General features: G+C 52.4%; 1 protein-coding gene across 3 annotated transcripts in view; it reads left to right on the top strand.

The window, feature by feature from the left end:
* The window catches only part of PHF19 (PHD finger protein 19), a 35,526-nt gene extending 21,825 nt beyond the window's left edge, over positions 1 to 13,701 (top strand). For 2 of the 3 annotated variants that reach the window (XM_075905495.2, XM_075905494.2), the window contains exons 12-15: positions 993 to 1,080; positions 1,846 to 1,931; positions 2,512 to 2,607; positions 5,275 to 13,701. In XM_075905495.2, coding sequence (XP_075761610.1) covers positions 993 to 1,080; positions 1,846 to 1,931; positions 2,512 to 2,607; positions 5,275 to 5,626 — 622 coding nt within the window. In that variant the 3' untranslated portion in view covers positions 5,627 to 13,701. The remainder of the gene's footprint in view (positions 1 to 992; positions 1,081 to 1,845; positions 1,932 to 2,511; positions 2,608 to 5,274) is intronic. The other variant, XM_089772852.1, reaches the window with a different exon arrangement.
* Positions 13,702 to 14,727: the final 1,026 nt, after the last annotated feature.

The following is a 14,727-nucleotide window of genomic DNA, read 5'->3' on the forward strand; positions in this document are numbered from 1 at the left end:
CACCTGTGCTGTTGCTCGGTGAGTAGCTGCTCCTCAAATGAGGAAATCTAATGTAAATGTACTGTGCAGGCGCGCAGTTCAAAGAGGGCTCAAGAGCTACTCTTAGAGCCTCCGAGATCTACCGGTAGATCGCGATCTACTGGTTGGTGACCACAGGACTAGATGATCAAAATGGTCCCATCTGACCTTAAAGTCTATGAGACGTTAGATTGAAATCTAGGCGCTCCTGCTGGATGGTTGCAGGGTAACGTTATTTTATTCTGTAGCGTTCAGAACCCAGAAGAACCCCAAAACAGAGGGAAACAAACCAGGCTGCTCCATAAGGGTACGTCTAGACAACAGGTTTTTGTCAACAGATACTGTCGACAAAGCTGTTGACAAAGAGCGTCTAGACTACATCCAGTTCTGTTGACAAAGCAAGCCATTTTGTCAACATGACAGTGTAGACGCAAAGGACAGTGTAGATGCAATAATGCCTTCTGTCCACAGAACTCTCATGTTTTTGTACCTGGTTGAGTGTAACATTGGCACTCTGTCGACAGAAGGCGTTATTCCTCGTAGAATGAGGTTTGCCGCTGTCAACAAAACGGCTGAGTTCTGTTGACTGTATGTCGACAGAACTCAGCGGTAGTGTAGATGCAGGTATAGTTTTGTCAACAGAAGTCCACTTTTGTCCACAAAACCCTGTAGTCTAGACACACCCTATGAGGCCACAACTCACATCCCCTTATTGTAACTAGCTTTCTGCAAACTGATCTCCTGCTTCTGTCCCCACCCTGCTAGGCGGCCAACAGGGCCAGGATTTCAAGAGACCACATGTAAAGCTGACAGTGTTCAAAGCGCCACGCTCCCCACCCTAGAATTCTCCCTGGCCGCTTGGAACCAAAGTAGACGTCTGTACGCTCCCCCCCTCAGGCCTGTTACACGATTTGCCATCTCCTCGAGACTGACTCTCGTTGTTCTGTGTTTGTGTGTGTTCTTTGCTTTCACAGTTTGCTGCCTCACGAATTTCAACAGCAGAAAAGGCGAGTTGCTAGAAGAAAAAGATCAAAATTTTTGTTGGAGGATGCTATTCCCAGTGTTAGTTTCTCACTATTCTTTTTTGGTTGGGTTACTATCCTTGATGTTGATTTTTAGGGTTGCATTATCGAAATTGCTTGCTCTTTGCTTTTCGAACTCTGAACCGGACACGTGCGCTGCTGCTACAACCCAGCATTGCGGGAGCTTGCGCACTGGGCCGTTTTTTCCCGCTGGTGCCGCCAGCGCGCTCCCCAGGCAGGAGCCAAGTGCCAATTTGCAAGTTTGCCCCTTCGGGCCACAAACTGGCCTGCTGATGCCGGTACCTGGCGTCTCCGAGCTGGGAGTTCCAAAGACTTTCCTTGGCCCAATCTAGGGGGGCTTGGAATGGGCCAGTTGAGGTCTCTGCCTCTTAACTTTCCAGCATGAGGTGTAGCAATTGAAACCATTGTAAGGCTTTGACGTTGCCAGAAGCATCCAGTATAATTGTCCCCCGCCCTTCCAAACGCCCTCGCAGCTTCTCAGTTACAGACAAGAACCAGGTAGAACGGAGCCTCCGCTGGCTTGAGACGCCGGATTATTTTTTCATGGGAAAGAGCGGATGGGATTTCCCGCGGCGCCCCACCTGTGCGAAGGCTCCCGGCTCCGAACGGCTGCCTTCTGCCTGCCCGCTCTGCAGAGGAGTTGCAAGGGGCTGTCCCGGGCACAGGGGGCCGTCGGTGGAAGGTGGAGGCCAGCAGGGGAGGGATGGGGGACGCTGGCTGGGATGGCTTATGCCGAATCAAGGCCTGGTGTCCACTCATGACTCTCCTCCGCTTCGCAATGCAGAGCGACTTCACGTCGGCTTGGAGCACGAACCACCACCTGGCCAGCATATTTGACTTCACACTGGATGAAATTCAGAGCCTAAAAAGGTAAGCGGCACATCTCACCGTCAGGCACGACTGGCCCCGAGGACAGAGGAAACCCCAGCAGCTCGGCGCCTGCGTCTCCGCTCTTTGCTTGCTCTGACCACCATTCGGGGGGAGGGAGGGAGTTTGCCATCTTCGCTCACTCACGGGGGCGGGGAGAGAGATCCGAGGGGCTGGATCGGACAAATTGCCGGTCCCAGATCTCCGTGAGGAATCTAGATGAGCTGGTGCCCCTGGAAAATCTGTCGCTTTGCCCAGTTGGGAAATGGAAGCGGGCGGTGGGGTGCCGTTGCTGGTGAAAGACCCGTCCGAGCAGCTCTGGAAGTCCCAGGAGGCTGCACTGGGCATGACGTTCCTGTCTGACGTCCGGGCTTTTAACACCCCGGGCAGTCCCCCGACTCTCCTACTAGGGACACCTGCTGCTCTCCTGAACCGGCTCCACGTTAAGCTTTTGTTTGGAGCTGGATCCTGTCCCTGCACAGAAGGGTGTCTGCTACCGACCCAGCCAGAAATGCTGGGCCAGGCTCGCCCGGCAGCTGGCTGAGGTCTGGCCAGGACTCACTTCAGTCTCTCTTCCTTCCAGTGCCAGCTCCGGGCAGACTTTTCTTTCTGACCTGGATTCCACAGATGCTGCCAGCACGTCTGGCTCCGCCACAACAAGCCTGTCGTACGAATCGAGGTAAAGGGAAGGGCCGAGACCAGGTTCTTGCCCTTGGGTTTTGGCATTGATCTTAGCCGCTTTCTTTTCATCCCTGATGTTTTTCCATCCCCTTCCGGGATTCTCATTAACTCTCCGTTCGGCTTGTCCTGCCGGCCTCTGGTTTGCGCAGGGCTAGCTCTTGATCTGTCACGGGAAGTTCTCCTGGATTCTGCTGGGCACCCAGAATATTTCCGAGTGGTGCTCATCGTCCTTGGTCTCTGCTCTGACACGAAACGCAAACAGGATGCTGATTCACTGGAGGCCTACGTGCCTGGCTGCAGGAAAACCCAGTTCTGTTAGTGAAAATCTCTTCAGGAGCTGGTCCTCTAGCCCCTGGCAATAAGGATTTCAGCCGGCTTGTCTTGTCTGCCCACTGCACAGCTCGTGCCCCCGGCGGGCGAGCGGTTTGTGGAGGGCCTGTTGGCGGTCACTACAGAGAAATGCCCATCGTCCTGCCAACCAGAGAGGAGGGAGAGAGCCCGTTCTCAGTGGTGACCGAACGGGGAGCTATGGTCTCAAGTTGCAGTGGGGGAGGTCTAGGTTGGAGATTAGGAAAAACTATTTCCCTAGGCGGGTGGGGAAGCGCTGGGCTGGGTTCCCTAAGGAGGGGGTGGAATCTCCATCCCTAGAGATTAAGTCCCGGCTTGACAGCCCTGGCTGGGCTGATTTAGTTGGGTTGGTCCTGCCTTGGGCAGGGGGCTGGACTGGATGACTCCTGAGGTCTCTTCCAGCCCTGGGGTTCTGTCTCCTTGGTGCAGCGGTGTGGTTAATGCAGAAGGACTGGCCCTGCATTCCTCCGTAAGCAAAGCTGCCCCGGCTTACCTGGAATTGATGGGGGTTGTTCCAGTCCTAGGGATAGAAAGACCTTGTGAATGTAACGAGTGGAGAGTTTTACTCTGCTTAGCCGTCTCCGCTGGCCTGCCCCTGCCCTCCCATCAGCTCTGCAATAAGGACTCTCGTAGCTGTGCAGAGCCCTGAGGCGGGGTTTGCCTAAAGCACGTCATGCAAATAAATGGATTAAGCCTCACAGGTTCCACGGGAAGCCGGCTCTAGCCTCAGCATGTCAAAAGGGCCACCAAATGAAATGAATAGGTAGCAGGTTTCAAACAAAAGGAAGCTTTTCTTCACGCAGGGCACAGTCAACCTGCGGAACTCCTTGCCGGAGGGTGTTGTCTGTAGCCTCTGTTTGCCAGAAGCTGGGAATGGGTGATAGGAGAGGGGTCACTTGATGGTTACCTGTTCTGTTCATTCCCTCTGGGGGCACCTGGCATTGGCCACTGTGGGCAGACAGGACACTGGGCTACATGGATCTTTGGTCTGACCCAGTCTGGCCATTCTTATGGGTTCATCTAGATGCACGTGGCCATGTTTGGAGAGGAGTCCTAGGATATGTCTACCCAGAAAAAGAGCCACAGCAGCGAATGTCAGCCTGGGTCTCGCTCGACAGGGCTAAAAACAGTGCAAATGTTTGGACAGGACTGCGGCCCAGGGTTCAAGACCCTCCCCTTTCATTGGGGGTTCAAGCCCAGGCTCCCCACGAGAGCCCAAGCGTCCACACTGCTGCTTGTAGCCCTGCAAACCCAATCCAGTGAACCTGGGAACTGAGTCTTCCTGCCGGGGCGGGGGTGGCGGTCTTTTGTGCCATGTGGACACGCCCTTAGCCAGCCTTAGGGATTCTAAGAAAAGGTAACATCAACCTTCTTCCAGCGCCCTCAGTGACGGAGACACCGAAGTTGTGAGCCCAATTCAGACACGAATCCCATATGTGACATGACCATGGGAAGAGGCAAGATTAGAACCCAGGAGTTCTATCATCTAGCCCTTGGGGAAGGTTGGGGGGGGGGTCTATACACTAGACCAGTGTTTCTTAACCAATGGTACAAGTGACATTTGGAGAAATCGGAATGTCCGTTTTGAGTTTTACAGCGTTTTTTATTTTTGTACTTTTTACACCCAAATTTTCATCGCCCGCCCGGCTACGATTAAGTTGTTTAAACAAATGTGTTGCAATGGTAGAAAAAAATTGTGTGTCTGAAAACTGTAGGTACTAGGGGTACTTACAATTTTTTTTTTTTTTTAAATGGAGTACTTTATAAAAAGAGGTTGAGAAACACTGCGCGAGACCCCACGTCTGCCTATCCTGTAACTAACCCGCAGAGTTAGTCTTACAAGGGGAGCTGCCTTTCTTCCTACTAGTCAGCCCTGGAGTATTAGCTCCTGGCCTGAAACCTGGCACGTCACTTCTTGACACACACAAGGTCAGCTGGGATGGGAAACCGAAAACGAAAAAGCCGCTGTCAGTTGCAAACGTCCTCTGTTCTCGCAATTTGGCTGACTCAGTGCAGGGTTCCCTGCAAGCGGAGTGCTTGAGTTGCCACCCAGGAGAGATTGACGTGCCACTCAGCTGATTAGCAGAGTCCCCGCAACCGGCTGTGTGTGTTTCTAGTAGTGGTGCACACCTGCACATGGCTCGGCGCACAGAACAAAATTTATTCTGCGCTGGGATGGAAAAAATGTAGAGGGAACCCTGGTCGGGAGCCCTGGATCTTACCAGGCATGCGTCTTGTCTCGTGGTCTGCGCTGCTGCGTTGTTGCATTTCTCCTATCCCACCCCTTCTCTTTCTCTCCCCCCTCCCTCTCCCCCAGCAGGAGGAACATGGGCAGCCGGAAACGGAAGTTGGCGGTGAAAGCCTATGCCCCCATAGGGGGGAAGAGAAAAGGCGTCGAGCAAGGCGGGCACCTGACCGGCTGCGCTTCGGAAGGCAGCGAGGCGGCGTGCGCCCCGGAGCGCCCGGATGACGGAATCGACAGCCACACCTTGGAGAGCATCAGCGAGGACGACTCCTCCCTCTCCCACCTCAAGTCCTCCATCACCAACTACTTTGGAGCAGCCGGCAGGCTGGTGTGCGGGGAGAAGTACCAGGTGCTGGCCCGCAGGGTGACGCCGGAAGGGAAGGTCCAGTACCTGGTGGAATGGGAAGGGACAACCCCATATTGATCCCTCTGGCTTGGACCAGCCCGGGGAAACCTTACCTAGATCATCTACAAAACCCGTGACCGAACCCAAGGAGGTGAGGGATGTGGAGGAGCCAGGCTCCTGCGGTGGACGTGCACCGATGGGGGAGGGCTTTGAAAGCTCTCCTTGCGCTTAGCGCAACTTGGGCAGGAGAGGTGTGACAGGAACGCTTCGCCGTCTGGAGCGGGCGCTGCACCGGACTTAGGACAGGGGCTAGCAGAGGCAGATGGACGCGTCCAGACGTGCAGCGAGCCGCAGCATCGGGGGGGCTGAAACGGAGAGACTTCCTCTTGTGAAAGATGGGTATTCGATCAGTCCTGTAGACACAACGGCCGTTACCTCGTGATGCTTCCCTGAGGGACCTTTTGGCTGAGCCAAAGAGGAAATGAAAGCACATAATGACGGGGCTTCTCATCGTGACGCTCTGCTGCGCCGGAGAAGCCGGATAGGCCCGGCCGATCCACCCAGCGTGGGGCTAATGAGAAGGCAGGAACGAGAGAGGTTGGAAGGGCGACAGGCAAACCCATCCGTACGGCGCTCACCCCGTCATCCCCTCTAGTAACCGTAACAAGGCTGCTCTGCAGAAGAACCACCGCGAAGTCCGCCCGTGTCTTATCACATCAAGCCTTAAAGAACAGACCCAACTGGTCTTGTTACTAAAGCAAAAAGTACTTGCCTAGCCCGTTCTATAAGGCCTAAGCACCTGAGTATCACGTTCTCGGGCTGATAGAAATCGCTGGGCAAGCTGATTCCTGCCAAAGCAATTGTATCGTATTTACCCCCTCCTCGTAAACACTGCAATGAATGGATAATTTTAAAAGAGCACAGTTGCCCTGTCTGTGTAGATCTAGATACTTTTAGGCCTGTCACTACCAGCCTTCCCAGCCACAGGACCGATTGGCATCCCGGTTGCTCTTGTCCCATGACCGCGCGATGTAAAATGATGCGGCAGCTCCATTGGCTTATTTTTCTGACAATCACAGTCTTGGGATGACGCCGATGAGGTGAGCTTGCCTTCCGGCCGAGAAGGGCGTTGTTTTGCACTGGTGGCGCCTTCACTGAAATGGACGCTGTGGCGTGTGTTTTTGAAAAGAGCGTTGTGATAAATGCTGCCACACGAGTGGATACGTCTCTCCACCCCTCTCTTCCCCCCGCAAAAAAAAGCCCCATCCAGACAAAAAGCAAAAGAAAGGAAAAGTGGCTGCGTTTCAGTGAATGAAAGAGAATTGTTTGGGTAAGGAGAGGGAATTGCTGCTGCTGCTTTTGGATACGTAACAATACCTAATGCTATTTGTACTTCCCGACATATACCAGCTGAACCAAATCTTTCTATTTAGTGCTGCATGATTTCCGTCTTTGTTGCTTTTGCATCTAGAGTGGAAAAAGAGGATGTAGCCTTGCAGGGCAAGGAAGGGAGAGGAAATGCAGTAGCTTGAGAATCAGAAGAATGAATGTAATAAATTATTGGAAGGCGAGCCATGTTTTCCATTCTGGGATTCAGAAAGTGACTTGCTAAGCTGAATTCTGGGATTCAGTTTGCCTGCCTAATAATTGCCACTCTTGTCTAACAAAAGTGACGTTGTCAGGTAATTTGGATGCAAAATTTAGGCTGTTTAAAAATGTATCTATACTTTTACACACTCTAATAGCAGTAGCCATGTTTTTTAGATGATTCTTTTAAACATTTAGTGAAAAGTTATTCACATTTGCTAGCCGGGTGGTTCTGAACCCAGAGTGAAACTGACAATAAACAAGTGACTAGTTGGGTGGGGTTGTATATTTTTATTGGGACAGTTTTTGATGCTGAAAGACAAGCTTTGGAGATGCACGGAGCTTTACTTCAGATAACCTGAATGAAGTTGGTCTGATCCAAGATACAACTTCACCCCACTTGTCTCTCTAAAACAATGGGATTACCACAGCTCTGACAACACTGCAGCTAAACAAAAGTGAAACTGACAAGCCTTCTTGACATTGTCCGAACTGAGTGAAATACACAAATGTAAACATCATAAAGGCAAAACAAACTAGAGTTTGCAAATTTTCACCTTTAATAACCCTGAAAGGACCTGACTGAAAAGATGAACTGAAAAGCTCGTTTTGTTAGGGAAGGAAACCCCAGCTTTATTTAAGATCACGAATCATTCAGTGTGTAATTCTCCCCTAACTGATGCTGGTGTAAATCAAGAGTAAAAACAGGTGAGAGGAGAAAATTGGGCTCCGTTTTTAAGAACATCCATAATAAAAGCAGCACTTCCCCATTGACAGCCAAACGAATGGCACAAGATCACCTTAACTGAACGGGCCGGTGTTACAAACCAAAGGCCCAAATGATGTGAGTTAACGTAAATCATGGATAACCCAGGTTGTTGGGTTTTTCTTTAAATGTAGCCCTCAAAACTTGAATTAAGGTTTTCTGTAGCCCGAGTGGATCATATGGCTGAGACCTAGAATGGTGCATACTGCTCCTTTGCGGTGTTTTGCGAGTTAGAGATGCAGGGCCAGATTCTGACCAAATGTACATTGGTGTGTCCGAAATATTTCCATCGCTTTCAGTGGAGTTTCTCAAAATTTTCTCCGAGTAACTAGGATCAGAATCTGGCCTGTCATCAGCTGCTATAACAAAAGATGTGCCTGAGTGTTCATTGTAGCAGGGTTGTTGTGTTTGTTTGTTTTTTAATTCAAGCCTTTCAATTAATTTGTCAGTAATGATCTAGCAACTCCTTAATGGAAAAGCTGCCACCTGTTCGTAAAACGTGGAGCCTGGCACTGAGACTGGATTTGAACCCAGCAAATGGAAACTGTGACTTTTTAAAAAGTCGGTCCATAGTACATCTCTATGTTGTACTATATGTTGAGGCTTGGTCCTACGCTACTGTCTTATGTGGTTACACCAACATCATGCAGGATTTTCCACACCCGTGAGCGACGCAGTTACAGGCACCTAATGGCCGGTGTAGCTAGTGCTGTGTTGACGGGAGAGCATCGCTGGTGAGCATAGCCCGTGCCTGTCGGGGAGGTGGTGTGTCAATGGGGGAAGCGCTCCCGTTGCTGTAGGTAGCGTCTTCTCTCTAAGTGCTGCAATGGCGTAGCTACACGGCCACTGCAAATGCTCCCGTTGGCTTCCCTTACTCCTGGCAAGAGCAGGAGTACTGGCCGCCAGCAGGGGCACCTGCTGAGTTCCATTGAGCGAGTCTTAACTAGACTCGCTCAATTGAACCCCAGAACATCGATTGCAGCAGCGGCCATCTTCCTCAGAATGAAGACTAGGGATGTGAAGGACTAGTCGTCTATATCTGATAAGCAAAAGCTTATTGGATAGTTGACATGCTAGTTAATTAGTCGCTTCCTTCCCCCCTGCCCCACTTGCTGCCTCTATCAGAAAGAGGCAGCAGTGAGGGAACGGGGCGCTTCAAAGCGGCCGCAAAGCAGACTCCCCCGCTGACCCTGGGCTCCATGCAGTGCTGCCACTTTGAAACGCTGCAGGGAGCTTGAGTCTCCCGCTGGTCCCATGCTCCCCGCAACGCTTTCACCTTTGAAGTGAAAGTCAAAGGCAGAGGCGCCCTTATGAACAAATCAAATAGTTGATGCAAATTGCATCGACTATTTGATTAGCTAATTAATCTAAATTTAGCATCCCTAGTGAAGATGTGGCCGGACTTGGCTCCTGAATCTGCATCAGAGCCATGAGGGAGGTGCCCTTGGGTCTGCTTGCGTGGCTCCAATTGTAGGATTTGGGTCTTTCAGTACCGGGTGGTGTTATTTTTGATTTGTTCACCTAGGACCAGATCCAAACCCCACTGGAATCGATAGGAGTTTTTTCACTGACTTCAGCAGCGTTCGGGTCAGGCCCTATGTCATTTTGCATCCTTTTGAGCACAAACGTTTCGGTTGAGTTGATTTTGTGTTTGCTGTTCCCAAAGGTGGGCTTTTTTTTTTAACGAAACAAAACCTATTCGAAGTACTGTAGCTATTACGTGTCCTGTGAAATAAGAAAGTGCTTAGAATGCATGTTTATAGCCAAAGAGGCAATATGAAAAAGACCCTTTACTGAAACCGCGCCTTGTTTTCAGCACATACTCAGGATAATCAAGAGATGTTGAGGCTTTTGGCTTCAGAAATCTCCATCTCTGGAGATATTTAAGAGCAGGTTAGATAGACGTCTATCAGGGATGGTCTAGACACAGCACTGGGTTCTGCCGTGAGGGCCGGGGACTGGACTCGACGCCCTCTCAAGGTCCCTTCTAGTTCTAGTGTGCTGTGATTAGAAAGGATCAGTGGGAACATAACTCCGTTCCGTCTGTGTTTTCAAAGTGAGGCCCTACCGTCTGGACCCTACCCATCGCCGTTCGGAGGGGAAATGAGACAAACAAGAATGAGTCTGCTGGGAAAGAGAGTTACTTGTTAACTTCAGTAGGTCCTGTCCGTGCAGCGCTCATAGCATGATCAAGGCACGTTGTACTGAAGCGCTTAGACGGGTTTGCATGCTGCTACCCCTGAAAAGATAGTAGTGGAAAGTCAGATCCTCCTTTACGTATCTGTCAAGACCTGAAACTCTCCCTGACGTCAGGGAGCGTCACTGGGGAGAGGTTTGCAGAGCTGGAGGCCAGGGACGCAGAGCCCTGTGTGCGACCCAGCTCTCTTCTGCGTAGGGATGTAAAATCCCGTTTAATTGCCTAACGGGTTAAACGTAGCGTTTAGCCAGTTAACCGATTTAAAGGGGGGCAAACGGGGGAGGGGCTGGAGCAGCCCCGTCTCCCCCACCCACTGCTGGAATGGAGTGGCCCCCCCCTCTCCCCGCCACAGGCATGGGCTGCTCCAGCCTGGCCAGAGCAGCCCCAGCTTGTGACCTCATTTCCCACCCGCCCCCACCCCAGGCAAGGGCTGCTCTGGTGTCCTGGTGGCAGCATCCTGTCCACAGCTCCCCCCCCCCCCCCTTAACCTTAACCTGTTAAACCTTCACCTCGCTAGCTCTGCCCTGGGTGTTGGGGGAGCGATCCGCTGCTGCACAGCGAAGGATTCCCGATCCTGCCAGGGGAGGCCTTTCTGGGCATCGCTCACGTGTGTCCGCCCCCTCTGGAAGCCGCAGAATGGAACTGTCAGAATGCGGGGCTCCGGCAGAGCCGGCCGGGGAAGGCGGTCGGGAGAGAAAAGCCATTAAGAGCCGCCCCCTTCGGAAGCCCTCTTGTTTCGCGGTGTGTGGTTTGTAGTGCGGCGTTTGGCTCCTGCGGCAGGCAATGCGGCTCTCAGTGGGCCGTGGTCTCTCTCTGAGGCCAGGTCTGCACTAGACCCGGCGGCTCGGCTTACGGTTTGCAACTCCAGCGACCTAGAAACTGGAGTTCGCTTACCTTAAGCCGAGCTTGGTGGCGTCCCCTCAGCAGGAGGCCGACGGGAGCAAATGTTCCCATTGGCTTCCCTTACTCCTGGCAAGAGTAGGATTCCGGCCACCGATGGGGGGGGGAGGAGGGGCGCCCTCTGAGTTTGATTTAGCGGGTCTCAACTAGACTCGCTAAATCAAACTCTGGAAGATCGATAGATCGCGGGCAGCAGCGATCTTCCGTTTGAGCGCAGACAAGGCCTGTGAGAAATAATTGCGAAGCCGAGCATCCTCACGCCTTCCCCAGCAGCGCTGACTGGGATCTCTACCTGCTCCTTCGGGCCCAGTGGCACGCGGGACCTTGTCACTGGTGGAGCATTGCGCTGTTCTCATGGACGTTTGCCACCGAACGATCGTTGAGTGCGCTGCCCTTTTCACAAGTGCCTACGACGCCCTTTTCATCCTCGAAGTCCCAGCCAGGTATGGAGGAAGCCGGGCGGGACAGACAGGGCAGTAACACCCCGAGTTGCAGGGGGCAGCTTTTAATAGTCAGAGTCCTCCGCCATTGCGCACTTCAAGAATGCCTGTGCTGTGGGACGGTGCTTTTATTTTAGGCCCTGCAAACCAACCTCTTCCCCTCCCCTGCGTCTGTCCCAGAGGGGGGATGTGGAGCCTTGAAAAGTGCGTTGTTCCAGAGGATACGTTGCATTAGTTCTAATAGATCTTATAATAATTCTGTGCACCTTCTAAAGATTTATGATTTTAAGTTGCTGCTTTTAATAACCAACTTTTTGTTATATTCGAGTTGTAATTAATATGTCGGATGTACAATTAAAAAGTCTTTTTTTAACGTCCTTGACTCTTTATCGTGTCCGTTATTGGTCATGTGGCCGTGAACCCTAGAAACTGGGCGCAAAAGCCACGTGCTGTCCGCCAGAGAGTGACAGCTTGTTATTTCTAAATGTCTAAGGCCAGCAAGTTTAAAACAAACAAAAGGAAGTTTTTCTTCACTAAGCACACAGTCAACCTGTGGAACTCCTCGCCAGAGGATGTGGTGAAGGTTAGAACTTCAACAGGGTTCAAAAAAGAGCGAGAGATTCCTGGAGGTTAGGTCCATCAATGACTAGTAGCCAGGATGGGTAGGAATAATATCCCTTGCCTTTGTTTCTCTGGAGGTGGGTGACAGGGGAGGGATTATGGGAGGATTACCTGTTGAGATCCCTCTGGGGCATCTGGTATTGGCTACTGTGGGCAGACAGTATACTGGGCTAGATGAACCTTTGATCTAACCCAATCTGGCCATTCTTATGACAAGGAATCGCAGGCTCGAGATGCAGACTGGCACTTGTCAGCATGCATCTGCTCGCTCTTCCAGGAACGTATCGTTTGAACTTGGGCAGACATGCCTCGTTTTACCCTTGAAAAGCCCCACTTCTTTCTGGTGTTCCTCCTGGCCCTACTCCAGGCTGCCAACTCTGCAGGACGGGATGCATACGGGTAAGTATGCTCCGGACTCGGAGGAAGAAATGCCACCCGTTGAATTCCCAGCATGGTTCCCTGGAGTGCTGGGGGGGGGGGGGGGGGGAGATCCAGGTAGTTCTGTGACCCAGTGCAAAATTTGACAGGACTCGGCCGCACGAGGAGTTGTAGCCAGGATTATGCCACATGCTGCTTTCATAGGCCGTGCGAAAATCTAGTCGTAACACGCAGACCGGCGTGGAATGACGTGATTCTCAGCTTGCAGGAACTCTGCTGAGACTCAACAGCGACATCCCAGAGCCCATGAGAAGGCCCAGGAGCCCTGCCTCTGTGCAGTGGGGGACCAGCAATCTGTCCATGCACTAGAGAAGTGGACTAGAGGCGCCTTTTTTTCAGTCCCGGGTGGTCCTACGGCGCCGTAGCGTGCGTGCAGGGTGCCTACTGTGTGGGGGAGGAGGCCCGTGATTTCCACTAGCCCTTGTGTGCTTTGTACGGCAACAAGATTCCTCTGGTCCCCGAGGCTGAGCCATGTGAAGGATCCTTCCAGCGGGGCCATTGAGCAAAGGGAGGCTCATTGAGCACGGCGCGACGTTGGAGGTATTTTAACCACTGTGAGCTGGCCCTTCCCTTTGAGTTTAAGGAGTAGGCGGACAGTAGAGGGTAAGTCGGTGTCGGGTCATGCCCACTTTGGACTCGGGGAGCTGTGGAGGTGGAATGACTTCAGTTTATCTGATGTTTTCATGGAATGTGTCCCTAGGGCATGGGCCAGAGAGCGACTCTTCCATAGAACACTAGAACTGGAAGGGACCTTGAGAGGTCAAATCCAGTCCCCTGCCCTCACAGCAGGACCAACCACCGTCTAGATCAGGGGTGCGGAACTTCAGGCCCAGGAGGCCGGATACAGCTCCTGGCTTCCCTGCATCTGGCCCCTGAAGCTTGGGGCTGCCCCCAGCATTGGAGATCCCGTGCTGGTGAGGGGTGTTTGTTTTTTCTCATTTGTGTGCGGCCCCCTCCTGATTTTTCTGAGTCAGTGGCTCTGACCCAAAAATAGGTTCCCCACCCCTGATCTAGACCATCCCTGACAGGTGTCTGTCTAACCTGCTCTTTTATCTCCAGTGCTCTTTAAATCCAGCAAGGCCAGCCTGTTTGGCCTCCCCTAGGGTGCGTCTAGACTCCGTTCCTCTTTCGCAAGAGGAATACAAATGAGGGACATCGAAAATGCAAAGGAAGCGCCGACTTACAAATCTCGCACTTCGTTTACATAATCTCTTCCGCTGGTTTTTTCGGAAGAGATTTTTTTCGGGGGAAAAAAAAAGGCAATCTAAATGAGGGTTTTTTCCGAAAGAACCCTTATTCCTAAAAAATGAGGTTTACAGGGTTCTTTTGAAAAGGGAGGGTTTTTTCAAAGAACCCCGTCTAGACTGCTTTTATTTTTTTTCCGAAAAAAGTGGATTGGAAAAAGATTATGCAAATGAAGTGTGCGATTTGTAAATCAGCACGTCATTTGCATTTTCGATTTCCCTCATTTGCATTCCCCTCTCGAAAGAGGAATGTAGTCTAGACGCACCCTGCGGGGGAATCTGATTTCCAACCCAGCTTCTGTTCCAATCTGCGACCCCACCCGGCTCCCAGGACAGGCCTTTCTCCCTGGCCTGTTGGTCCCTCGCTCCCTCAATTTTATCATCCCAGGATCTGCCCCAACACATGCTGATGGTTTTGTGTCCCAGCTGTAGCCTCCGCGGGCGGCGGCTGATGTCCTGAGCCTGAAGGCAGAGTACTGCACCTACTGCCCTGAGGCAAAGCCCATGGCTGCTGCCGGCGAGGCTCTCATTGACGTAATCCACTTTAGCTCAGGCCTGGCGGGGATTCATAAACCGCTGGCAGAACTTGACCTGAGTAGGAGCAAGAGCAAGCCCTGGCTGTAGTCCTCACCCACTGCCAGTGGCCAAAAGCCTTACTCCTGTCAACGGGAGCCATCCTGGCTGGCGACTTCCCTGCAAACATGGGCTCAGACCCCCCTGGGCAGACAGTGCTACACAATCCACCTCCCTCTCCACCCGACCCCTCCCTGAACACCGATGCCAGAGCCGGACTGCCAGTCTCGGTCAGGGCCGGCGGGATTATGGGCGGGGCCTGCTCCGAATGGGGCGCTACGGCCTAGGGCGCTGGTGCCTGCACACTGGGCCCAGGGCTGCGGCGGCTGCTCCCCCAGTGGCGCGAAGAGCTCCCAGGCTGGCAGCGCAGGGGGGCCGGGCCTCCCGGGGGTCCCTCAGCACCCGCCCTCGCT

The sequence above is a fragment of the Pelodiscus sinensis genome, chromosome 23 (assembly GCF_052426305.1).
Source record: "Pelodiscus sinensis isolate ZL-2025 chromosome 23, ASM5242630v1, whole genome shotgun sequence".
NCBI lineage: Eukaryota > Metazoa > Chordata > Testudines > Trionychidae > Pelodiscus > Pelodiscus sinensis.